Consider the following 26190-nt stretch of genomic DNA (forward strand, 5'->3'; position numbering starts at 1 on the left):
GCCACGTTTTTAAAATGTAAGAGGAGCGCCTGGATGGCTCAGTCAGTTGAGCACCCACTCGCTATTGGTTCGGGTCATGATCTCACAGTCGTGAGATCAAGCCCCATGTCCGGCTCCACACTGACAGCACGGAGCTTGCTTGGGACCCTCTCTCTCCCTCTCTCTCTGCCCCTTCCCCTGCTTGCACTCTCTCCGTCACTTACAATAAATAAACATTAAAAACATGTTTCTAATTTCTTTTCATTGTATTTATATTAGAGAGAGAGAGAGAGAATCCCAAGCAGGCTCCGCACTTAGCGCGGAGCCCCACGCGGGGCTTGATCCCACGACCCTGGGATCACGGCCTGAGCCGAAATCAAGAGTCAGATGCTCAACTGACTGAGCCACCCAGGCACCCCTTTTAAAAAAATGTTTTTAAATAAATAAAAAGTAAAAGAAACAGGTGAGATTAATTTTAATAATATAGTATTTTAACCCAGCTCTTCCAAAATGTTACCGTTTCAACATGTAATCAATATTTTAAAATTGAGATTATATATTTTTTCATAAGCTGATGAGTATATTGCTTTCTATGTGTAGCATCTCTCAATTCAGACTAGCCCCACTTCAAGAGGTCAGCAGCCACACGTGGCTGGTGGCTACTCTACAGGGTCGTGCATACACACTTTCATTACGTGTGGCTAATCACCCCTCCCCACATGTCCTGTCTCCCCAGGGAGATTAGAAGCCCCCTGGGTCAGAGCTTTCACTTCATTCATCCCTGTATCTCCTGTGGCACGTTAAAGCTGTGCGCCCCCCCTCCTCAGGAGGGGCCCTCCAAGCATGTTTGTTGATGGGAGTGAGCGTTGGGGATTGATTTTTGTGGTTTAGTTATGGCTGTAAATGGTGTTTTATAGATCGCTTCTATAGATGCACCCTGCTGCAATATTAGCAGAAACAAGCAGCCGTGGTTGTCAGCAGAGGCAGAGGCAGAGGCAGACGCCTCAGGGCAGTTAGGGCCCCCTGACTCAGGCTGGGGAAATCCTGCCAGACCATATACCATTTCTCTGGCTTAAGTGCCTGTCATTGCCACAGCGTGATCCTGCCTGCAACCCCATCTCCGCAGACCTTGGTTATAGCCCTTGTCAGGGCGTGTTGCACAAAGGATGCGTCTCCAGCATCCCACCACCAGGCTGGGAGCTCCTTGGGGCAGAAAAGGAGTTATTTGGGTTGACAAGAGCCAGATCCGCGACAGATGTACAAAGCGTGCCTGTCGAGTGAATAAATGGACGGATGGCTGGAGCCAGCGAAGCCTCTCATTCATGCATTCGTGCACCCCCAAAGTGTTTGTTGAGTATTTGCTATGTATCAGGCACTACGCTGAGCACCAGGGATTCAGCAGTGAAAAGCAGCTGTGGGCCATGCCCTCCTGGAGCTGACTTTCTGGTCGGGAAATGGGATAAACAAGTAAACACGTGAAAATGAAATAATTAAGCACACTGACCTGGGAAGGGAAACAAAGGGGCCCAGAGAGAGAATGAGAGCGGAATCCCTCAAGCAGAGAAGAAAGTCTGTTTGTAGCTTCTTGGGACGCAGGACCCTCCCATGCCCAGGTCAGGAGTCATTGTTTAGACATCGGGCGCTCTTGGCTAGCCTGAGGCTTGGCGCTGTGAGGGCATTACTGTTTCAACCTGCATTGATGATGTCACAATGGGCCCTATGCGGACAGGGACTGAGGACCCAGTGAATTGCTGCAGAGGGGCAGAGGCGAGGGGAGGAGCTGGCAGAAGAGGCAGTAGGGACTCCCGCTGCCCCCCGCCCCTCCCCAGGTCTCTATCCAGCCTCTGACGACCAGACCCGGCTCAGGAGGAGGTGAGCAGATGACCATGGCGATCAGCCTCTCTGCCTCGTCCATTGCCAACAACTGGCTCCCAAGCTACCCTGAGGTAACCAGGCCTGCCTTCTAGGTCTGTCTTGGGTGGGAGAGTCCCAGCCAGAGCAGATCGCCAACCTGTAAGCCGAGCATTGTCCTAGGCATTGTGGGGGGTGATAAGATGTGGGAGATATGGCCCCTGCCCTCGAGTTGCTGACAAATTAGACCTTGAGCAAGAGGCTTATCAGAATAATACTCCTCGTCCTCTCCTGGCTAGCTTTGGAGGCGGCGGGTGCTAATTGTTGATGGGATCATTACAAACATCCCTGTCTGGTCCCCCAGTTTCTCTCTGTGTGGGCCCACAAGGCACTGAGCTTAAGGGCAGCTCCCCCGTCGGCCGCAGTATTTTTGAGAATCTGAACTGTGTTTCTCAGGGTGATCTAAGGATAGAATTTGCAGCACGAGATAAAAACACACATTCCTGAGCCTCAGCCCAAACCTTCCAAAGCAGAGTTCTCGAGGATAGGGCTCATGAATCTGCATTTTCAAAAACACCCTAGGTAATTTTTACCCTAAGCACTGCCCTGGTGTTTAAATACCTACTATAGTTCCCCAGTCCAGCTGACCAGCCTGGGTCAGTTTCTCCGTCCAAGATGGGTGTTGGTTTTGATATTTTTATTACTGATGAGAAGCCATGATTCATAGGCTGCTAGTGGCTGGCTGTCAGCTTGGAAGGAATCAGAGGCCACTGAGAAAAGAATTCTCTATCTTTTCGATCCATCTATAAAATGCTTACCTGAGCAGACACTGTTTAAAAGCTATTAAAATACCAGACACAGAATAACCCAGTCCCTGGAACTTTATAGACATATTTACTCAAACCCAAGTGCTTGCAAAAAGTAAATAAAAGGGAAGCAAAATGAGCAAGCCACCCCTAGAAATACAAACAGAAAGTAAACAGCCCTGTTCACTAAAATAAACAGGACAAATCCAGCGAGGATTAAATGACCTCTAGTCAGACAGGCTCAGAGCCAGAAATGCCCCATCTTGGCTCCGGGAGGAAGGAGAGGTGAGAGCCTGTCCCTGTCACCTGGGGGTATATGCCAGGATCGCTGCCTTGGTGGCCAGAGCCGGGCCTGCAAAAGCAGACATCATCCTGGTTGGGTGCTCCCCAACCCTCCCTGCAAGCCTGCCGCGGGGCCTGAACATCTCCATGTTTCAAGATCAAGAAGTGTGCCCCAAAAAGCCTCTGATAAAATGCACGTTTTCTGGAGGTATAGAAACTTGAGTCGCTATTATATGCCATTTACTCCTTAATTTAGCAAACATTTATTTAGCACTTGCTGTGTTTCAGGCCCTGAGCCCGTGGCTAAAGATATCAAGATAAGGAAGGCATAACCGTGCCCTCAAGTTGCTCACAGCTTAATATGAAAGAAACAAGAACAAATAGTAACATATAGTGTTCACTGCCGATTTGACACACTTAATGATAAGCACCCTACAGGCACTGTTTAGCCCTCATAACATGATGGGTCTCATTTAAGGATCTCATTTACTCTTCCTGACATCAGGCAGTCATTACGGATGTCTTTCCACATTTTACAGATGCGTAAACTGAGGCTCAAAGTCTATGGTATGATGGTAAATGGTTAATAAGCTCTTTGAAACAAACAAAACAAAACAAAAAAAAGCCCTGATTCATAGTGTTTGTCAATCTTGGTAGTGTAAATACTCCCGGGTTGGTTTCAAGCTACCAGCCCGATGTCACTGAATGTGGAGTTGGAAAGACATAGGGGTGTGAGCTGGTTCCAGTACTTCAGGGAAACAAGGCTCACAGCTAATCAATGGAGGGGCCAGAACTTAAACCCAGGTATGTGTAATCCCAAGCCCCCGTGCACAACCACTTTGTTATACCGTCAATAACTACATGAGATCATTGACATTTGAAAGGGGATACATCTTAAGACCTTTGTGAAGTGCCAGTTTTACAATGCTCCATAAAACTTCTTGGCTGGTTAATAGCCTGTGCTTCCTCTAGCTCTGTTTTTATTACCCACAAGAGCCGTTGGTTTTCTTTCGAGGGCCATTTAAAAAACTTTTTAATTTTGAAATAATTATCATTCACAGGAGGTTGCTAAAATAGTACAGAGAGGGCCTGTGTACCTTTAACCCACTTCCCTCAATGGTCACATCTCACATAACGACAGGATAATATCACAATCAGGCAAGTGACATTGGCAAAAGGTGTGTGTATATTTCTATGCCCTATTACCTAGGAGTGCCAGATTTGACAAATAAAGATAAAGAATACTCGGTTAATTTTTTTTTTAGTGTAAGTATATCCCATGCAACATTTGGGACATACTTATACTAAGAAATTATTCTTTATCTGAAATGCAAATTTAATTGGGTGTCCTGTATGTTAGCTGGCAACCCTCATTTTATCACATGTGTAGAGGCATGCAACCACTGCCCTAATCAAGATACGGGACCATTGTGCCACCACAAAGATGTTCCTTGTGCTACCCCTTTAGAATCACGCCTGTCCCGTAGCAACCACTAATTCCCTCTCCATGCCTATAATTTGGTCATTTTTTTCCCCCGCTTAGCATAACATCCATGAGATCCAATCAAGTTGTTGCAGTTTTCAATACTTTGTTCCTTTTAAATGCTGGGGAGTATTCTCTGGGGGCCAATTTTAACAATGAATAATTTTTTTAAAATCTCATTCATTGGGTATTTATTGTATCTCTACAAGGTGCCAGATGCAGACATGGAGCAGGTGATCTCGGTGCAGTCAGGGCTGGGTGTTTGCCAGGCAAGTAAGCAAATGCAGTGGCAGGGCACAGGCATGATTAAGACAACTGAGTGAATTATGCTGGAACCCGATGTGGGGCTCAAACTCAACATGATCACATGTGAGATCATGACCTGAGCCGAGATCAGGAGTCAGATGCTTAGGACACTTAAACCAACCGAGCCACCCAGTTGCCCCTATTTTTTGTTTAAATATCATCAACATCAAAAGAAACATTCTATCCATACCTCCTTCCAAATGTAGACACAATTTCTATATCAGAAGTAATACAGGGGCGCCTGGGTGGCTCAGTCGGTTGGGTGTCCGACCTCAGCTCAGGTCATGTTCTCACGGTTCGTGGTTCCAGCCCCGCGTCGGGCTCTGTGCTGACCTCAGAGCCTGGAACCTGCTTCAGATTCCGTGTCTCCCTCTCTCTGGCCCTTCCCCATTCACGCTGTCTCACTCTCTCTCGAAAATAAACATTAAAAATTTTTTAAAAATAAAAAGAAGTAATACAGTTTTACATGGGTATTTAAAATTTTTTTTAATGTTTATTTATATTTGAGAGAGAGAGAGACAGAGTGTGAGTGGGGGAGGTGAGGAGAGAGAAGGAGACAGAATCTGAAGCAGGCTCCATGCTCTGAGCTGTCAGCACAGAGCCCGACACGGGGCTTGAACTCACAGACTGTGAGATCATGACCTGAGCCAAAGTCAGATGCTTAACCGACTGAGCCACAGAGGCAATTACATGGGCATTTTTAAACTGAAGATTTTAGGGTTAAGTGTTAACTAACAAATTGCTCACTAACTCAATCAGGGTACAGAAGAAAACAATATGGTCACAAAAAGTACTTAAAGATCATCTTTCCATCTGTTTTTTAAATTTACTTATTTTGTCTTAAAAGTGGGTAATATGTGTATGTAGAAAAAAATTCAAAACATACAAAAGGACTTATAGGAAAAAAGAAACATTCCTCCTACCACAGACCCTTAGCCAAAATTTCTCTTTCCCAGAGTCACTATTTTCTTGTGACTGCTTTTAAACATATAAAAAGGCGTGTATGTGTGTGTGTGTTTATACACAAACAGAACATACCATAACTGCTATTCTGCACCTTGTTTTTTCCCTTAGTATATCTTGGAAATTGTTCCCTATCAGTACCTATAGAGGTGCTGCATTCTTTTAACCATACAAAATACTTTTTAAAGCCTCCCTCGTACTTGGTTGAAAATTTCAATCTTACCGAAGCGACTCACCTCAAGGCATCCTGGGATTTGTGGTTCTTAATCCATTGAGTCTTGCATGGAAAAAAGAACTTGAGCAGAAGACTTGTGCTGGAAATGAAAATGTCCTTCCAACAACACTGTGAGAGGACATATTGTACTGTGTCCTATGTATGCTCCTATCATTATGCCCAGAAGCAAATTATTCATACATTTTAACAACCAAGATATCAATGAGACACCCAGGTCTGTCTTAGAATCAGGAAATCAAGATCATTTTAGCAGACAGGGACAGTACAGACACACACACACACACACACACACACACACACACACCCCACGCCTTTTCTCCCTTACATTGCTTTGGTCTTCTGTATCTCAAACAATTATGTGACAATTACTACTTAGAAAGCTCTCTCACAAACAGAGGGGTCAGAAAGGATACATATAACCAATGGACACACGTTGAAGTGTGTGTGACTAATTGCTATGATAACTTCCAGGTATTTGCTCGTTAAAAGTTGTTCAGCCAATGGGGCATCTGGGTGGCTTAGTCGGTTAAGCATCTGACTTGGGCTCAAGTCATGACCTCTTCGTTCGTGGGACTCAGGTCATGACCACTTCATTGGTGGGTTCAAGCCCCGGGTCAGGCTCTGAGCTGTCAGCTGTCTGTCAGCTGTCAGAGCCTGCTTCAGATTTTGTGTCTCCCATTCTCTCTGCTCCTCCGCTGCTCATGCTCTCTCTCTCTCTCTCTCTCTCTCTCTCTCAAAAATAAATAAACATTTTAAAAAATAATAAAGTAAGATAAAAGTTGTTCAGCCAAACAGAAATGAATGATGGTAGCATTGTAAACATCAGCTAAGGACTAGTCAGGAAGATTTTCTCAGCAGGCTGAGGGCAAGAATGATTCTCAGAAACTTTTTTTGGATCGCTAAGGTCCCCCCCTTGACCCTCCCATTTCCTAACTAATGCCATTCCATTCTCCCTCCAAACCTGTTTCCACGCACTTACATGTATATGCATATAAAATCTAGACATTTAGCTCATTATGTGAATTTTACCTAAATGCTCTTGCCGTGTAAGTGTTGTTCTGGAAATCGCCTTTTTTTCATTCAGTATATTCAGAAATTTTTTCTATGATAATACATGACAAGCATGACCTCATTGCTTTTTTAAATTTTTTATTTTTTTACATTTATTTATTTTTGAGAGACAGAGACAGACAGCATGAGCTGGGGAGGGGCAGAGAGAGAGGGAGACACAGAATAAGAAACAGGCTCCAGGCTGTCAGCACAGAGCTGTCAGCACAGAGCCCGATGCGGGGCTCGAACCCACGAATCATGAGATCATGACCTGAGCCGAAGTCGGGCACGTAACCGACTGAGCCACCCAGGCACCCCTGACCTCATTGCTTTTTACTACCACACAGTGGTTTAAAACAACGTGTCTCAAACTTGAATTCGCATACAGATTAGCTAGGGATCTTGTTATCATGCAGATTATGATTTGATAGGTTTGGGGTGAGCCCTGTCATTCTGCATTTCTAGAAAGTTCCCTAGAATTGTAGATGCTGCTGGTCAAAAATCACACTGTGAGGAACAAAGACATAGAGTCTGAGAGAAGTTGTGTGCTAGAGCTGACTTGGATCAGCTCATGAGAAATGATTATCAAATGTCCAGGAATTTTGTGATCCTGCCGTTAAACATAGAAATCATTAAAAAAAATTCAATTATGCACTCTTAATAAATTATATTGCAAACATATAATAAATACACAAAAATCATCACCTTCTTTGCTATTTTATTATCAATCTGTGCTCCTTTTTTGAAGTTTATTTATTTATGTAAGCAATCTCTACACCCAACATGGGGCTTGAACTCACGACCCCAAGATCAAGAGACACATGCTCCTCTGACGGACCTAGCCAGGCACCCCTCAATGTATGCTCTTGAGTTTATTTATGTCCATTATATCTGTATGGTACAAATCTATACAATGCCCTGCTTTTGTGCATCTCTTCCTAACTCCACATTCAGTTCATGCTGGCAGCTTGGAACGAGCTGCTGGGAGAGTTTACACCACAGAAATTGGGTATAAAGGCATGCGTTACCCCAAGTCTTCTCCAACACTTGACTTTACCAGTTCTTTTCACTTTTGCTAATATGCCAAATCAAAAATGGCACCTCATTTTTAGCTTGCATTTCCCAGATTACAGTGAGACTGAGTATCTCATACTCATTCTTAGGAATTTAATAGTATTTCTTGTTCTTGTAAATAGGACCGTCTTACTAGTATATTTTCTAGTTGATTATTGCACAGGAAAGCTGATGATTTTCAAAATCAGGTCACTCCTGCTACCCGTTCAAATAGCTTATCAGCTTATTTTCTTGGAGGTTCTAGGTAATCAAGTAATCTATAAATAACGAGAAAATTTACTTTTCCATATTTATAGTTGTTTATTTTGCTTTGTGGCACTGGCTCTCACTGCAGATCCACGTTGACTGCCAGCAGTAATAGCTCACCAGTGTCTTACTTCTGACTTGAACAGGAGCACTTCTGTATTTCCCCACTAATTTCTACTGTAGATTTCTGGTAGATAGTCTTTATCCTTCCTTTCTGGTTTCTTTCTTTCTTTTTTTTAAGCTTATTTATTTTTGAGAGAGAGAGACAGAGCACAAGCAGTGGAGGGGCAGAGAGAGAAGGAGACACACAATACCAGGATCCAAACCAGGCTCCAGGCTCTGAGCTGTCAGCCTAGAGCCGGAGGCGGGGCTCGAACCCACGGACCCGCCCTCGAGATCATGACCTGAGGGGAACTCAGACGCCCAACGCCCCGCAGGCGCCCGCCTCTTTCTGGTTTCTTAAGAGGATTTCATTTGTTTTGTTTTGTTTTGTTTTTTATCAAGAATAGATGTTCAATTTATCAAAATGTTTACTTTCACTTTCTAAGTTACCCATTTTGGTGTTATTTGAATTTCTCACATTAGCATGTACTTTTTTTTTTTTTGTACTCAGAAGAGCATTAAAAATTTTTTGTTAAATTTCCTTCCCTTATACATTGCACCCGTTTCATTTCTTGTCACTGTCCGCGAATGTGTCCCCCACTAACCAGCCTCTGGCTCTCAGAGGAAAAGAATGTTCTTTCCATGACACTCTCAGCACAAAAACTATACATTTCAGTAAACAGGGAATGCCATGAATTTACCCCACCCCCTGTATATTCTTGAACACTCCCCCGCAATACCTACTTCTGTGAATTGAAGGCTGCGGGGCCTTTCTGACCACTCCCCTGGCCCATTCCTACCCCAGTATATAAAGGGCAGCTTGCTCACCTGTAATCCCTAGAGTGTTAACACCGCTGAGTGCTGGGCCCTGTTTTGTACCTAGGGGCCACCAACAGTCCTGATCAGAATCTATGACTAGGTGGGCACCTTGGTTTTTTAAATTGTGGTTTACCACTCTTGACATGTGAAAACTGGGATTGCCTCCAAGAACATATGGAGTTTATTCTGTCCTCTTAAGAAGTGGAAAGAGTGCAGGTATGAGTCATTCCAGACGCATCCAAACAGTTGTGTGATCTTAGGCCAAGTCATTAACTTCCCTGGGCCTCAGGGGACTTGCCATGTAACGTTACACTCACCAAAGTGCATAGAAAAAGGCCGAGAAACGATCGGAGAGTAGCTTGCTCCAGGCCCCTGGAATCAAATTAATTGGGCTCAAACCCCACCTCCGCCATTTACTGCCCTGGACAGGGTACTTGCCTCCGTATTTCGTTTCGTTCATGTGTAAAATGGGGACAGTAGAAGTACAAAGTTGACGAAGCAGTTGTGAAGATTAAACGAGGTAACACGTTAAGCCTTACTGGAAAGCTAAAGCTTATCGTGAACGCTCCATGAACACTAGCCCTGTTGCTTTTATTACCACAAGGGTGCCTGCGGTGAGAGAGAGCACTTTGTACCGTACTCGTCGGACCAGGTGAGCCGGCAGGGGCGAGTTTTTTCGCAGATTCTCTGACCTGGGACAGGCGACGAGGCGCGTGACTCGGAGGCTGCTCTAGCACCTCCCGGGCAGCAGAGGGCCCCCGCCCCCACCGCGGACGGCGGGGCGGGGCTGGCGGCGCGGCCTATCTCGGGGCGGAGCAAACGGCGCGGCAGAGCAAACGGCGCGGCAGGGGCGGGCCCGGAGGCGGGGGCTAGCGAGGGGCGGGGCGGGCAGAGAGCCGGAGCCAGGCTAGCGGACGCCGGCCCACGCGTCGGGTTATGCAGGTAGGTGGCTCCGGCCCGCCCAGCTGCAGCTCAGATCCCCTCCGATCCCGTTCGGGACTGAGGTCAGCAGCGCTCTGAGGTGAGGGCCGTGCCCGACCCAAAGCGAAACCGAAAGCCCGGCTTCCGTGACCTGGTCTTCCTGGGGTTGGAAAAGGGTGGCCTGCTATAGACTGTGGGGGTGGAGGGGACGGGGGGGTGGTATTCCCCGGAGAATAGGGCTTTGGCTCCTTGGTGCAGGCCCGCCCGGAGTTTAGGGGCCCGTTTGGGAGCTGAGAGCTTGGAACCGACCGGGATTTCCCCGGTGGGCGGGCACGTGGGGGTAGGATTTAGGGGGCCGGGCTAAAGCTCGTATTGGGGGCGGGCCGTCTGGGAGGAGCTGGGCGGGGAGCACCCTTGGGGTTGTGATACTTTGGCTGGAGGGCTGGAGCTTTCTGCTGAGAGAGGTTTGGCCCGGCATCTGCGTCTGTCCGTAGCGAAAGGGGCGGAAGCAGAGGTCTGAACCTCGCAGCGGTCACTTAGGGAGAATGGGGCTGGGGAAGGAGGTGGTTCCCGGGGCCTGGATGATATAACTGTAGGGTCCCAAACCCCGTTAGGAGTCTGAGCACCTCCCCTCCCCTAGGTGGTCATGACCGGCAGAGCCCGCAAAGAGGCGGTGCAGGCCGCGGCCCGGGAACTCCTCAAGTTCGTGAACCGGAGCCCTTCTCCTTTCCACGGTAAGTGACCAGGACAGGGGAGGAGGGTGGGGCCGGTATGCCCCCTTACCCGCTTCCATCGCTCTGAAAGCCTTCTTTCGCTATAGCTGTGGCTGAGTGCCGCAGCCGCCTCCTCCAGGCTGGCTTCCATGAACTCAAAGAGACGGAGAGCTGGGATATCAAGCCAGAGAGCAAGGTACTTGGGGTGGGGTGGGGGCAGAGAAGCATGTTCCTAGGCTGGGGCTCAAAGTCCTTTGTGCCAGCTGGCTAGCTAATCCAACTCAATCTCCGCACCCCTTCACCCCCCCCCCCCCCAGTACTTCCTGACCAGGAACTCCTCCACCATCATCGCTTTTGCTGTGGGAGGCCAGTATGTTCCTGGCAACGGTTTCAGCCTCATTGGGGCCCACACGGACAGCCCCTGCCTGCGGGTGAGGAACTGGGGCTGCGGGGGCGGGGGTGGGGGGGGACAGGTCAAAAGGAAGTGGAGAGGTACAGATTGGGGAGTCTATTCCTGAAACTTGTCGCCCCCTTCCTCCACACTTTGGGCCCTTCTCTGCAGCAGTATTTGCTCTGTGTTAACTAGCTCTCGATCAGTCTGTCTCCTCTCCACATCATGTCGTCCAGCCTTCTCTCACTTCCCCACCTTCACACGCAGGTGAAACGGCGGTCCCGCCGCAGCCAGGTGGGATTCCAGCAGGTTGGTGTGGAGACCTATGGTGGCGGGATCTGGAGCACCTGGTTTGACCGGGACCTGACCTTGGCCGGACGAGTCATTGTCAAGGTGGGAACTGGGGTGGGACCTGGGAGGTTCTCACCTTCAGCTGCCTGAAGATTGACTGTGACCTTCCCTTAGGGTACCTGTGGAGAGCCCCCCAGGGAAGGGGTGGCGGGGCAGTCTGGTCTGAGGACCATGTTGGTCAGTCTGGGGTTTTAACCAACGGTGATTGGGAGGTGCCCTGGGCTGACCTGGCCTGGTGGGCCACAGTGTCCTACCTCGGGCCGCCTGGAGCAGCGCCTGGTGCACGTGGACCGGCCCATTCTCCGCATCCCACACCTGGCCATCCATCTGCAGCGAAATGTCAACGAGAACTTCGGGCCCAACATGGAGATGCACTTGTGAGTCTGGTGCGAGGGCTGTGGCACCAGGTGAGGGAAGGGGCCCGGTGGGATCTAGGACACCACGACCTACCTAATGGTGGCCACAGCCAGGTTCTACTGTTGGGACCCAGCTGATGCTATCTGAGGTCCCTCGTTGCTCTGCCACTTGGAAAGCAAGCTGAGAATCAGGGCAAGGGCAGTTCCCACTGGGAGATGCTGGAGCTCAGGGATGCCATGCCTCCAGCCCTCCCCACACTTCCCTCTTGTGACTCCACACAGAGTCCCCATTCTTGCCACAGCCGTTCAGGAGGAGCTGGAGAAGGGGACTCCTGAGCCTGGACCTCTCAGTGCTGCGGTAAGAGAGTCCCCTGCTCATGGGGAGGAGTAGGGCAGGGACTGATTCTCTGAGAAGGGGGAGGAGGGGAAGAGCAGACCTTCTCCTAACATCCTTTTGCCCTGCAGGATGACCGGCACCACTCGGTCCTCATGTCCCTTCTCTGTGCCCATCTGGGACTGTGCCCCGAGGATATCTTGGAGATGGAGCTCTGCCTTGCTGACACCCAGCCTGCGGTGAGGAACGGTTGCCGGAACTCATGGGTGGGGATCGCCGGGATCCTAGCCTGCCTCTGTGCGCCCTGAAGCACTCACCGCGTCGGCCGGTCCCCCAGTTACTCCCATCTCATCCCTGTTCTTTCCAGTAGTCATCATGCCCCTCTGCCTCCAGGCCAGTGGTTCTCAAAAGGGCACTTTCCTGCTCCAGAACTGCCTACCTGGACGTCTGCGGTGGGGCCTGGAAATCAGTCCTTCCACACGCTCCTTAGGGGTTTCTGCTGCAGGTGGTCACTTGTACTTTGACCCATACCGGCCCAACACCTCTGAGGGCAGAAGGCCTGGCTGTGCCCCCCCACCCCTTTCTCTGGAGCCTGCCCTCGTGCCCCTCTGAGTTGCCCACAGTAGGAGATTGTGAAGTCTTTGGATGTTTGGGCCTGTTTGAATGTGCACTGTTTCCGGGCTGGTCTCTTGTTTATTTCCTTAGCTTGCCTTGTGACCATTCAGCGTCTCCCTTTTCTAGTCCCACAGGAACTGGTAGGGACCATAGACATCACCCTCCCATCCCTCAGCTCCTGCCCGGCCCTGTTCCCCTTCGTCCACTCAGCCCTACGCGGCAGATCACAGTGCCCTAAGCCAGGGGGCAGGGAGGGGCCGCGCACAGAGCCAGGGAGGCTCGCTCACACTCAGGCATTGGGGAGCAGGGAGAAGCAGGTGAGTTGGGGTGAGGGGTCGAAGGGCAGGCTGACTGTCCTGTATTTCTAGGTCCTGGGCGGTGCCTACGAGGAGTTCATCTTTGCCCCTCGGCTGGACAATCTGCACAGCTGCTTCTGTGCCCTGCAGGTGAGTGGCGGCGGCACCCCAGGCAGCACATCACCAGGAGGAGCAGCAGTGGGGGTGGGGAGGACTGCCTCAGGTCCTAGCAGGTCAGAAGAGGGCCACCGGCCACCTCCCCGGTCTACTGGTGCTGGCTGGGCCATGGGCAGGGGCTGAGGCGAGGGAAGGCTGAGAGGCCGGCCAGGGCACCATGGTGTCTCCTCCTCGCCCTGCTCCGTCTGCTTCTCCCCTGCGTCAGCCTCTGCTCCAAGGGAGAGGCCTTAGCATCTCATAAGGCAATGTCGTCCGCCTCCCTCTGTTCCCCCTGCCCTCCAGGCTGAGGCCCACCCAGCCTTCTGTCTGTGCCTTGGGATCTCAGTGGGGCAGTCTGTCTTCTTCCCAGTCACCTTGATGTCCCCACCTTTCTACCCTAGTTAGTTCTATTTCCTTTTTTTTTTGAGAGAGAGAGGGAAAGAGGGTACAAGTGAGCAAGGGGCAGAGAGAGAGAAAGAGAATCCCACAAGAGGCAGAGAGAGACAGGGGGAGAGAGAGAGAAGCAGGGCTCACCCGAAGCAGGACTTGTGCTCACCCGATGTGGGACTCAAACTCACAAACTGTGAGATCATGACCTGAGCCAAAGTCAGATGGTTAACGACTGAGCCACCCAGGTGCCTGTCAGTTCTATTTCTTTCTTTCCTCTTGCCCTGTCCATTGTCATACCTCTCCCTCCCTCCCCATCCTGTTCTTGGAGACAGGCTTTGGGCTGTAACTTGAGACCAGAGCCAGACCTGGGACCTGTATTAGCTTCTGCAGCCAGCCAGCTGCATCACCTCGATGGAGTCCGGGTCACCTGGTCACCTCTTTGGACCTTGATCTTTTCACTGAGGCCAATTAGTTTACACGCTCTGTGTGGTTCTTTTGACTTTCCAGGATTCTCAGCTCTTCCCCTCCAGCTTATTCATCCTCCTGCCTTTTGCATAGGAAGGTAGGGGAGGAGAACACCCAAAGGGTGGTTCTCCCAGCCCAGTTGAAAAGGTCTCCCGCATGCTGGGCAGCGCCCCAAGAGATGAAAGCCTGTGAAAGCCCCAGCCCACTTCCCTCCGGCCGTGATGACAGAAGGCAGGCGGGGAGTGTGAACCTCCGAGGTGTTGGTGGGGAGGGTTATGGAAGAAGGGGGGATGAGGAGGATGCTCTTGATACCCCCCCCCGCCCCCCAAACAGGCTTTGATCGACTCCTGCGCATCTCCTGCCTCTCTGGCCGCGGAGCCCCACGTGCGCATGATTGCTCTCTACGACAACGAAGAGGTACATAGAGGGTTCTGTGGAGGGTCCCCTCTGTGAAGCTTTCTGCAGCCAGCTCGTGCCAGGTACCCACCGTAAGCCAGGGCTATTCCGGAAGCCACAAAGGTGGGAAGATACTGCCTGTGCTCTCTTAGCGCCTGGTCCCCCTGGCTCAGCATATATCTGCCTTCAGTAGTGAGACCATACCTCCTCTGTCTCTGTGTGTGCCACATGGTGAGCGTCTCGAGGACAGGGACCCTGCCCTTTCATCTGTTAGTCCCAGGGCTCAGCACATGGCGGGTCCTTTACTCTGCGTGCCTGTGTCAGGTGCAGTCTTAGACAACGCAACAGAGCCTGAACAGATGGGTTGTTCTCTCGCACATAATTGCACGGGTCAGAGTGAGCAGTTCAGGACAGGTCTCTGCCATTCTGAGCACTCGGCTTCCATCTCAGGATCCAGGGTGGCTGTCCTAGCTCCTGCCATCGTGTCTGTACTGAGTTAGGAGGAGAGGAAAGGGCAGGGGGAGAGTGTACGCTCATTTAAGGCACCACCCAAAGGTGCCGTTCCTCACTGTCTGTGTTCATGGGACTTGGCACGGCCACGTTTAGCTGCAGGGGAAGCTGGGAATGTCCTCTCTACCTGAGTAGTTGTATGCTTAGCTGCAGTTTGGGTGTTCTGTTGTACAAGCTAGCACGGGTAGTTAGCCGCCTCTGTCACGTGCATAAAAGAAGATTGGCCAGTGTGAGAGGGCATCTGTGAGGAGGCCCAGACCTGAGGGTCAGGGGAAGGAAGAAGGGGGTGGGGGCAATGTAGGAAGCCCGCAGAAAGTGCTGTCGCTGCCCCAGAGACGACTCAGGGTTAGTTTGGCCCCAGCCCACCGTCAGGTTTTCGGTGGCACGGTGTTGGGGACGTTGCTGACAACATCCCACAGTCCTCAGCCACTGAATCAGTTGGGTCCCGGGCCAGTCTGGGTGTTGGGCCCCTCTCCTTGGCTTCTGCCTCAGGCCCCCGATCCCAAAGCCAGTCTCTGCTCTCACCAGGTGGGGTCCGAGAGCGCCCAGGGGGCACAGTCACTGCTGACAGAGCTGGTGCTGCGCCGGATCTCGGCCTCATCCCAGCACCTGACGGCCTTCGAGGAAGCCATCCCCAAGTCCTACATGATCAGCGCAGACATGGCCCACGCCGTGCACCCCAACTACCTGTGAGTCCGCCGGGCCAGGCTCGTAGTCCTCACAGCTGGCGGCTCGCGGGTAACCTAACGCTGGGCCCCAGCCCCTCCCCCTTCCCCTCCTTCCTCCTTCTGGCGGAAAGGTCAGTGGCGGCTTCCTCTTGACTGCTCCAAGGCCCAAACTGGCCAAAGTCATGTGATGCCCCTCCCAGGTACGTTGAAGAGACTCTGTGAACTTCTTTCCCTCTGTTGCCAGAGGCCGCCTGGAACACTGACATGCCTCCTAGGTCCTGCCGGGCTGGGTGGGGAAGAATGCTGGGATGCATTAGTGATGTTTCCACGGGGTAGGTGGTGGTGATGCCAGGCCCACTTCCTGTTTGCCATCCCTGGCCCTTAATCTGCCTCTTGCAGGGACAAGCATGAGGAGAACCACCGGCCCTTATTCCACAAGGTGAGGTAGTCCTGTTTCTCCTTAGGGACTTGGGAGGCCTGGCTGGTTCTGGGCCCGTCACTCGTGTGTGGCTCGCCCTCATTTCCTGGTGTCCCTCTCTCCAGGGCCCGGTGATCAAGGTCAACAGCAAGCAGCGCTACGCCTCGAATGCAGTTTCAGAGGCCCTGATCCGAGAGGTGGCCAGTAATGTTGGGGTGCCCCTGCAGGTGAGGCCGGGCCCTGCCTGGGAAGATGTGATGGGAGGGAGTGGGGTTGGGGGACATAAGCAGATGGGCCCCCCCAGTGGAGGGGGGCCTGGTAGCCGACCTGTAGTGGATGGGCTTCCAGTCGAGTGAGAAGAGTGGGTTTTGGATGCAGGTGGAGCTGGGATGAGTGCTGGCTCTGCTGTGGGGCTGGTCCTGCCGCTGAGGGCCAGTCTCCTCATTTCTCTGAGCCTGTGTCTCTCTGACATACCCTGGGGGCTTCCATAAGGCAAGTTCAGGGCTGGGGAGACTGGAACTCTAACGGCCTCGGCAGTCTTGCCTCAGCAGTGGCCCATCTCGACAGAAATAGGTAGAAGCAGAGAGTTAAGGAACTGGGGCCCAGGTGATCCAGTGACAAGCAGCGAGCAGGTCCTGGTGACTCAGAACTAGGACCCTGGCATCCTGTCTCCCGGCTCAGGGCTCTCTCTGCCGCACAGCCCCACCCTGTCCCCTGTAGACCTGAGTAGTTCCACTCTTAGGGAAGCCTCTTTGAGGAGGTGACACTTTGAGCTGGGACTTAACTACCAGAAAGAGGCGTGGGTGAGTCTGCAGGAAGAGCATCCCAGCCAAAGGGAATGAGTGCAAAGGCCCTGGGGGGAGGCGGGGACAGGAGCGAGCTTGGTCTGTCAGGAAGAGACAGAGCCCCAGTGATAGAGCTGGGGTGAGAGCCAGAGTGGCAGGGAGAGAGGCCTCCCAGGCCAGCTTTATAGGGCCTTCTAGGCCATGGAAGGGGGTTTGCATTTTCTTCTAAGGCAGTGAGACGACATTGGAGGAATTTTCTTTAATAACTTACAGCAGAAGCAGGACATGTGTCCTTCAGAAAATTAGGAAATACAAAAAGAAACAAAATGTTAATCCACAGAGATTTGTGTATATTCTTCCAGATTTTTTTCTGTGCGTATACTTAATACATATTTTTTTACAAAATGGAATCGTATTGGGTATATTTCTTGTTTTCTCTTCACTCCGTATTCTTTACCTTTTCATTTCAGTAAATTTTTGTTTCAATAAATTTGTGTCTAATGCACAGATCATTTTTTTAAAAGTAAGCTTTACACCCAGTGTGCTTAAATTCACGACCCCAAGGGGCCCCTGGGTGGCTCAATCGGTTAAGCGTCTGACCTCAGCTCAGGTCATGATCTCACGGTTCGTGAGTTCGAGCCCCACTTCAAGATCTGTGCTAAGAGTTCAGAGCCTGGAGCCTGCTTCAGACTCTGTGTCTTCCTCTCTCTCTGCCCCTCCCTTGCTCATGTTCTGTCTCTCAAAAATAAATAAAAAAACACTAAAAAATTTTTAATTAAAAAAATAATAAATTCATGACCCCAAGATAAAGAGTCACATGCTCTACCAACTGAACCAGCCAGTCACCTCCAGATCATTTTCAGTTTTCCCTAGTTATCCCCAAAATATTCTTTGTTTTGAGAGAGAGAGAGGGAGCTCAAGTGGGGGAGGGGCAGAGAGAGACTCCCAAGCAGGCTCCCCACTGTCAGTGCAGAGCCCGATGTAGGGCTCAGACTCACAAACTCATGAGATCATGACCTGAGCTGAAGTCGGAGACTTAACCAATTGAGCCACCCTGGCACCTTTCCCCCAAATATTCTTTACAGACATCTGTCCCACCTTAGTATCCAGTTCAGGACCGCATTATGTCTGGTTGATATGTTGCTTAAATGTCTCATAACGTAGTGCAGCCCTCACCACCCCCCTTTTAAAATAGCATTGACTTAAAAAAATAAAATATTGACTTGTTGAAGAAACAAGGCTCATCATCCCACAGGATTTCCCACTTGCTGAATTTGTCTGATTGCTTCCTCTTGGTGGTGTTTAGCTGGTGCCTGTAGGTCCTGCATTTCCTGTTGATTGGAATTCATACCTAAAGGCTTAGCAGATGACACATTTTTAGCCAGAAGTCACGACTGGTGGGTTCCTCATGTTGCATCATACTTGTGTTATCTGGGCGCCCCGCCCTTAGTGATGCAATGCGTTGGGGTGCCCTCCTTCCCCTCTGTCATATGGGGGTTTTCCTCCTTTGGCTGGACAGTACCCTGTGCAAGTGATGAGTTCCCTAACAACTAGACACATGATGTCAATAATCCTTGCTGAAGTCACTAAATTCATTCCCCCAATTCATCCCTTTTCTACGCATAGTCCCTTCTGCATAGATTAGCTGCTGTTCTGGGAAGCAGAACTTTTCTCCCCGTCAGCCAGGGCTATTTGGTTGTCATGCAATAGGGTTTCTGGTGGAAAGACAGGATAAATGCTAATTCTTTCCCTTTACTAATCAGTTTTCAAGACAAGCTGTGTTAATAGCCACCTTACGTGGTGACAGATAAGGGGCTTTTTTCCTTTTCCATTTCTGTCATTAAATCAAGGGTTTCATTGGTTCGTTGTGACCCGAAGCACTGTAGCCATTTACTTTCTTTTTTTTTTTTTCAAAATTTTTTTAACGTTTATTTTTGAGACAGAGAGAGACAGAGCGTGAACAGGGGAGGGGCAGAGAGAGAGGGAGACACAGAATCTAAAACAGGCTCCAGGCTCTGAGCAGTCAGCACAGAGCCCAACGCGGGGCTCGAACTCACGGACCGTGAGATCATGACCTGAGCCGAAGTCAGACGCTTAACCGACCGAGCCACCCAGGCGCCCCTGTAGCCATTTACTTTCACCCTCAGATTATCATAACTTTGACCAGTGGGAACCCTGTTGACATGTGTCCTTTGACAGGACTCTCGAAAGTTGTCTTACTTTTTGCATAACAAGAAATTGCAGGCTCATCTTGTTCATTTCTCTCCCCAGACATGGATGATGGTTTTAGAGACCATTGTCTGGCACCATGAGTGTCCATTGTTCTTGAGGAAGTGGGGGGGGGGGGGGGGCGGGGCGGTGCTTTGGGGTCATTTCTGTAGACATAGTTAGAAAAATATACATATTTTTTGCAAACCATGAATACTATACTTATGTAAGAAGTAATAGTTACTGCTTAATTTATCTGATTTTATAATCCTGTTTTCCCTTATACTAAAAATCTTAATTTTGAACATACTATGATTTTCTTATTTACTTATTTATTTTTTTTAAATGTTTGTTTATTTTTGAGAGAGAAAGTGTGAGCAGGGAAGGGGCAGAGAGAAGAGGGGGGAACAGAGGATCAGAAACAGGCTCTGCTCACAGCAGACAGCCTGATGCGGGGCTCGAACTCACAAACCATGAGATCATGCATGACCTGAGCCAAAGTCGGATGTTTAACCGACCGAACCGACCACGTGCCCCTTCTTATTTAATTTAATTTTATCAGAATGTAAAGAAATTCAGAATGCCAATAGCAATATTTCTAAAAACACTAAAACTACAGAGTGATTGTTCTTTGTGTGTGTATGGGTACAGGAAGTGAGTGTGTGCTAAGCAAGAGGTTGATATAAAGGGTACATTTTGTTTTTTTAATTCCCCTGCCTGCTATGTGGAGGAAGGAATCTTAATGGGAGGGAAGGTGGCTGGAATTAGGGTGGCAGTAGTTCAGATGGAGAGAGTAGGACCAATTCAGAATATACTGCCCTTTGGGCTTGCCATTTAATGTAGGCTATCTTTATTCTGGTCACATCTACTCTCTGAGGGGGCAGAAGTGGGCCCTCTGCCAGGCCCCCTTCAGTCCTGCAGTTCTAAGATGACTTCCTGTTTGGGCTTAATGAGCAGACACTACCTGTTGTTCATGAACCTGTCCTCCTCTCCGCAGGATCTCATGGTGCGGAATGACTCTCCCTGCGGAACCACCATTGGACCTATCTTGGCTTCTCGGCTGGGGCTACGAGTACTGGATTTAGGCAGCCCCCAGCTGGCCATGCACTCCATCCGGGAGACCGCCTGCACCTCAGGAGTGCTCCAGACCCTCACCCTCTTCAAGGTGACTCCCACCTCATCCATCATCATGGTGGCTGGGCTCCTCCTCTGGTGCCTGGATTGGTTGCTGGGGCTCCATGCTACCCTGTAGGAAAGGAAGGGTGCCCATTCTTCTTGAGACACAGGGGCCCCGATCAGCCCCCAGAAGATAATGAGAGGATAGAGTGGGGACGAGAGGTGGGAAGACTGGGGCAGTTGTCATGTGTGGGTCAAGGACCTGTGTCTCTCTGGCTGGGCCTGTGTTGGTGGGAGCAGGGCCCCCCCATCTGGTCTGCACTGATTCCAAATCCCTTGTTGCTCTCCGTTTTAGGGCTTCTTTGAGCTGTTCCCTTCTCTGAGCCGTAACCTCTTAGTGGATTGAGGCCTCTTGGAAAGACTTCTCTTGCACTTGAGAAGTTGTCAGCTGAGCTGAAGCTGGATTATTAAAGTGGATTTTTCACTCAGATGCATTCTGTTGTGCTCATTTGGAGGCTGGAGGGGTGGGAGTTGAATCTGGCTTGAACCACTAGAACCAGAACAGAGGGGGAGGTAGGGGGCAGGTGGGGGTGGGGGCGCAGCTCCTGGGAGCTGGAGGCCTGATCTCGAATCTCTTTTCCTTAAGCCCGTGCCTGAAGTGGGTGACAGGTAGGTGGGTCCACAATTGGAAGGTTTTTCTCCCATCCCTACTCCTCCCTTCTGGGAAGCAGCCTCAATGGTCTTCCATTACCGGAAGAGTCCAGGAGCCCATCTCCGTGCTGTGGGGGCTCCACGCTCAGCATGGGACCCCAGAGCTGCCCTGGGCAGCCCAGGCTGTCCCCCTCCCCGCCCCTCTCAGCCTCTTATGAATTTTTATAATCAATCTCTTATTATTCAATGTTTTTCCTCTAGTTAGTAATTTCCCTCCATCATTTATCTCTCCTCTCTTTTCCTGTTTCCTTTTTTCCTCTTTTTCTTCCTCTTCTTCCTCTTCCTCCTCTTCCTCGTCCTGCTCCTTTCCTTGTATTTGTTCATTCCCCTTCTTTGTCTTAAGTTTGCCTATCTTGTGGCTTTTTTCCTAAGCGCCAGCAGTCGTATTTGTTAGCGCTAAGTGTGCTGGTGACAGACCCTGGCATGTGGCACGGTCACCATTACAAGCCTCTCACTGGCTGAGCCCAGTCCTTTGGAGGCCGGGTTGACGGTAGAACACTGCTTTGGAACTGAGTTCCCTGGTGTTGATGTGATCATAGGATCTCAGAATCGCTGAGACCAGGTGGCAGCCCTTTATCACCGAAGTCTAGTATTTTCTCAGTATGCTGTAACTGTGAAATACAAGTAGTTTGGTTGTGTTGTTTTTTTTTAAGTTTTTTTCAGAGAGACAGTGTGAGCAGGGGAGGGTCAGAGGGAATCCTAAGCAGGTTCTGTGCTGTCAGTGCAGAGCCCCACATGGAGCTCATACTCAAGAAACTGAGATCATGACCTGAATCAAGAGTCGGACGCTTAACCGACTGGGCCACCCAGGCGCCCCCAGATACGAGTATTTTTATTTCCTTCTTTTGGATGAACTGGGTGTTTTTTGGAGAACGTGTTCTGGACTTAGGCAGCTGCTGCTCTCCTATGGGGACTGCCAGTGCTGTTTGTCATAGTAAAACACGGAAGGCGTTGGTAGAAGACACCGTTAGCATCCCCCCCTCTGTCCCTCACTTTGATCACTTCAGTAGACTTGTCCCAACTTCCAACTGCTCACAGCTACACTTCTTTGCCTGGAGGCTGGCTTTTGCTGCTCGACTACAGTTTTCCATTCATGACCTTTGGAAGTGCCAGGGAATGAATTCTCCCCACCCCAGAACAGCTCCAACCAGAAGGCCAAGGCTAGAAGAAAACTCCAGCTCCCTCACATCCTGGGAGATCACTTGGACATGGGTAGCGTGGGACTCTGCAGCAGAACCAAGCGCCAGAATTAAGTTTGATAACACACGCCTTTATCATCCACCCTCCCTTCCTTGTCTCACACCTCCACGCCCCTGCCAGTGTTTACCTCCACCTTCCAAATAAACTCCTTGCACTTGGATCCTGGTCTCAGGTCTGCTGCTGGGAGAGCCTAAACAGTATTCCTTGGAGAGGGAGAATAAGACAAGGGTGCTTGGTTTTCCATTTTTAGTTAACACTGTACTGTTAGTCCTTAGTTTGGGTGATATGGTGAAGACAAAGGATAAAGGAAACACTGAAAGGGGAGGAGTAAAGTTCCTTTTGATATGATTTGTTACATAGAAAATTCAAAAGCTATATTATTTATTTGAATTAATAAGAGAGTTTATCAAGGTAGCTGGCTGAAAAATCAATATACAGAAATTATTTCTTTAGGCCAGCAACGAATAGTTTGAAAATGAAAATTTTAGAACAACTTCTACAAAGCGTAATAATCAAGTACCTATGAATAAATATAAAAAGTGAGCATGGGGGTCCCTGGGTGGCTCAGTCGGTTAAGCATCCGACTTCGGCTCAGGTCATGGTCTCACGGTTCGTGGGTTCAAGCCCCACATCAGGCTCCATGCTGACAGCTCAGAGCCTGGAGCCCACTTTAGATTCTGTGTCTCCCTCTCTCTCTCTGTCCCTCCCATACTTGTGCTCTGTCTCTCTCTCAAAAATAAACATATTTTTGGGGCGCCCGGGTGGCGCAGTCGGTTAAGCGTCCGACTTCAGCCAGGTCACGATCTCGCAGTCCGTGAGTTCGAGCCCCGCGTCAGGCTCTGGGCTGATGGCTCGGAGCCTGGAGCCTGTTTCCGATTCTGTGTCTCCCTCTCTCTCTGCCCCTCCCCCGTTCATGCTCTGTCTCTCTCTGTCCCCCAAAAAATAAACGTTGAAAAAAAAATTATAAAAAAATAAAATAAACATATTTTTTTAAAAAGTATGCATGATTTCTACAGAAAAGAATTATATGAAAGGAGGTCCAAATAATTTGCAAGATAGGTGTTATTTGTGGATGTGAAAATATTTTTAAAATACTGGTTATCCCCCAAATTGATAGATTCAGTGCAATCCTGATAACAATGTTAACGGGTTTGCTCCTCCCTGCTTTTCTTATTTTGTGGAAGTTGACAAATTGATTCTATAATATATATGGAAATTGCTAACACACTTGAAGAAGACAATCACCTTATCAGTTAAAGCTGATTGCAAAACTGTAGTGATTAAGAGAGTATATTATTGTTTCAAGGGTCGACTGACCAATGGAACCAATAAAGACAAGTGAATAGCTGTTACTTGATTTATGAGGAAAGGGGCAATTGAGGTGATCTTTTCAATAAATTGTGCTATGGAAATTGGATATCCATATGGAAAAATTAAGTTGGAGCCCTATCTCCCACAACACGCAAAATCAATTACAAATAGATTTTGAATCTAAATGTAGATGGCAAGATCATAAAGCTTTTAGAAAATATTAGAGGAGAATATGACCTTGGTTAGGAGAAGATTTAAGTAGGATACAAAGAACACTAAACATAGAGGAAAGTATTGACATATTTGGCCTCTTGGAAATTAAGACCTCTCTAAAAGGATTAGAAAGGTTGTTTGTAACACATGTAATTGACATAGAGCTCATATTCAGAGTATATAAGACCTACAGTCAATAAGAAAAGTCAGACGTCTAAAAGAATGGGCAAATTACTTAAATAGGCACTTCATAAATGAGGGAATCTAAATGGCCGTTAACTATATGAAAACATGCCCTACTTCGTCAGTCATCAGAGGAACTTGGCTGAATCATGACATTGTTTGTGTTTGACCATTTTGACTGACAAAATGGTCATTTCATATGGTTTAATCTAATATAAATTAAAACCGTGATAAGACCTTGCCACACACCCATTATGATAGATAAAATTTTTAAATCTGACAATACCAAGTGTTGGTGAGGATGTGGACCTATGGGAACTGTTGTACAATGTTAGTGGGAATGTAAGTTGACAACAGTTCAGGACGTCAGTTTGGCATTCCTCACTGGCCCAGCTATTTCACTCCAGCAGACACCCTCAGTAAGAATGAGACTGGAAGCCAAAGGGCTCCATAAAAATCTTCTTTTCCTGCTATTATGAGTTTGAGCCCCGCACTGGGCTCTCTGCTGTCAGCACAGATCCAGCTTCGGATCCTCTGTCCCCCTGTCTCTTTGCCCCTCCCCCTACTCTCTCTCTCTCTCTCTCTCAAAAATAAACATTTTTTTAAAAAATGATATGGAAAAAAAATGATATGGGTCAGTCTTGAAAATATAATGTTGGGGTACCTGGCTGGCTCAATCAGTAGAGCATGCGACTCTTGATCTCAAGATCATGAGTTCGAGCCCCACATTGGGTATCAAGATTACTTTAAAAAATAAAATATAATGTTGAACAAAAGCAGTCAGCACAAAATAATATATATTGTAACTTAGTGACTTGAATGGCATATCCCCAAAATTGGTGCCTCCCTGGAACCTTAGAATGTGTCCTAATTTGGAAAGCGGGTCTTGCAGATGTAATTAGTTAAAGGTCTCAAAATGAAATCATGCACACCCACTTTATGCCTTGAAATGCAAAACGCATATGTCCTCCTTGGAAGGGAACAAAGAGTTGATGATTTCTTTAGAATAGATAACAGCTAAGGAAAGGCCAGATGAAAATGACCGGAGGAAGCTATCATATGTGTATTCCAGACCACCAATGATAGACATCTCAACACTAAGAACACCTGGGCCCTTTGTTCTACCTGGTTCCTGGAAGCCTGAGAGGACACATACTCCAGACCTCAATCCTCAATAAAAACCCCAGATCCTAAGCAAAGGGGAGACTCTCTCTACTTTCCTTACTGAGATCTCCCAGACACTTTGTCTATACCTACACTCTCTCTCTACAGTGAATTCTGCTTTCGCCTCCTGCGGGCTTGCATTTGATTTGTATCCTGCACACAGCTAGGGACCCTCTTGGCTGGTCCCTGGACCTAGCCTGCTGGCATCAAAAACATCTGCATGTGCACCAGGAAATGTACAAGAATATTCACAGCAACTGTTCACAGGATTCCCAAATCAGAAACAACCCAAGGTCCATACACAATACAGTAGACTCTGGTAGAGGTCACAGGTTTGTGGGGGCTGAAACATACAATTTGGGGACCCTCTTTGAGTAGAAGCATACAAAATTACAAATAAGAATTTAGTACGAAAGCAGATATCTCACAAGAACGAAGACATTTAAGGAAGAAGTAACACCAATTGTTCACAAACTCTTCCAAAAAATGAAAGAGAGAACATCAGTCATTACCCTGATATCAACACCAAAGACATCACATGAAAAGGAAAGAAATTCACTCTTTATGAATATAGATACAAAAATTCTCAACAGAATACCAAACTGAATCCAGCAACAAGTAAAAAGGACTATACACCATGACACGGTGGGACTTATCCCAGGAAGGCAGGCTTGGTTCAATGCCACATTAATAGAATAAAGGGCAAGAACCACATGATCATCTCAGATGCAGAAAAAGCATTTGACAAAATCCAACATTCTTTCATGATGAAAAAAAAAAAAAAAAAAAAACATTTAACGCCCAGAAATAGAAGGGAACTTCCTTACTCTGATAAAGGGCATCCACGGAAAAACCAACAGATAAACATCATAATGATGAAGGACTGAAAGCTATCCCCCTAAGGATCAGAAACAAGACAAGGATGTCTACGCTCACCAGTTTTAGTCAGCATTATACTAGAGCTTCTACCCAGGGCAATCAGGCAAGTAAAATGTGTAACTAGAATATGAATATATAGTACAACAAATTAATTTTTACAAACCATACACAAACATTCGATCATGTGAACACATTGCTAAGGCTCCTCCCAGAACCTTGGAAGTGGTCTGGGAAGACAAGTATC

At 48.6% G+C, this 26190-nt stretch overlaps 1 protein-coding gene across 4 annotated transcripts; it reads left to right on the forward strand.

Annotated features, from left to right (window-relative positions):
• The first annotated feature begins 1735 nt into the window (after positions 1-1735).
• Positions 1736-20773, forward strand: DNPEP (aspartyl aminopeptidase). 4 transcript variants are annotated; one of them, XM_047873157.1, is made up of 16 exons: positions 1736-1925; positions 9801-9848; positions 10758-10851; positions 10938-11026; positions 11148-11261; positions 11489-11614; positions 11819-11949; positions 12211-12286; positions 12394-12501; positions 13246-13323; positions 14518-14601; positions 15619-15779; positions 16158-16197; positions 16302-16403; positions 20167-20334; positions 20641-20773. In XM_047873157.1, exons 1-16 carry the CDS (start codon positions 1860-1862, stop codon positions 20689-20691), a joined length of 1536 nt encoding a protein of 511 aa, XP_047729113.1. In that variant the 5' UTR covers positions 1736-1859; the 3' UTR covers positions 20692-20773. The 4 variants fall into 4 exon arrangements, with proteins under 4 accessions (XP_047729113.1, XP_047729115.1, XP_047729114.1 ...); XM_047873159.1 differs by having other exon boundaries at positions 1739-1851; XM_047873158.1 differs by lacking the exons at positions 1736-1925; positions 9801-9848 and adding an exon at positions 10057-10138.
• The last annotated feature ends 5417 nt before the right edge of the window (positions 20774-26190 follow it).

Source organism: Prionailurus viverrinus, chromosome C1, assembly GCF_022837055.1.
Source record: "Prionailurus viverrinus isolate Anna chromosome C1, UM_Priviv_1.0, whole genome shotgun sequence".
Taxonomy (NCBI): domain Eukaryota; kingdom Metazoa; phylum Chordata; class Mammalia; order Carnivora; family Felidae; genus Prionailurus; species Prionailurus viverrinus.

What these genes read in the sequence shown, in the direction of transcription:
- DNPEP (XM_047873157.1), top strand. Translation starts at nt 1,860, where the DNA reads ATGACCATGGCGATCAGCCTCTCTGCCTCGTCCATTGCCAACAACTGG. An exon ending in GAGCCCTTCTCCTTTCCACG is followed by an intron (nt 10,852 to 10,937) that starts GTAAGTGACCAG and finishes CTTTCGCTATAG; the next exon opens with CTGTGGCTGAGTGCCGCAGC. An exon ending in CTCTCTACGACAACGAAGAG is followed by an intron (nt 14,602 to 15,618) that starts GTACATAGAGGG and finishes TGCTCTCACCAG; the next exon opens with GTGGGGTCCGAGAGCGCCCA.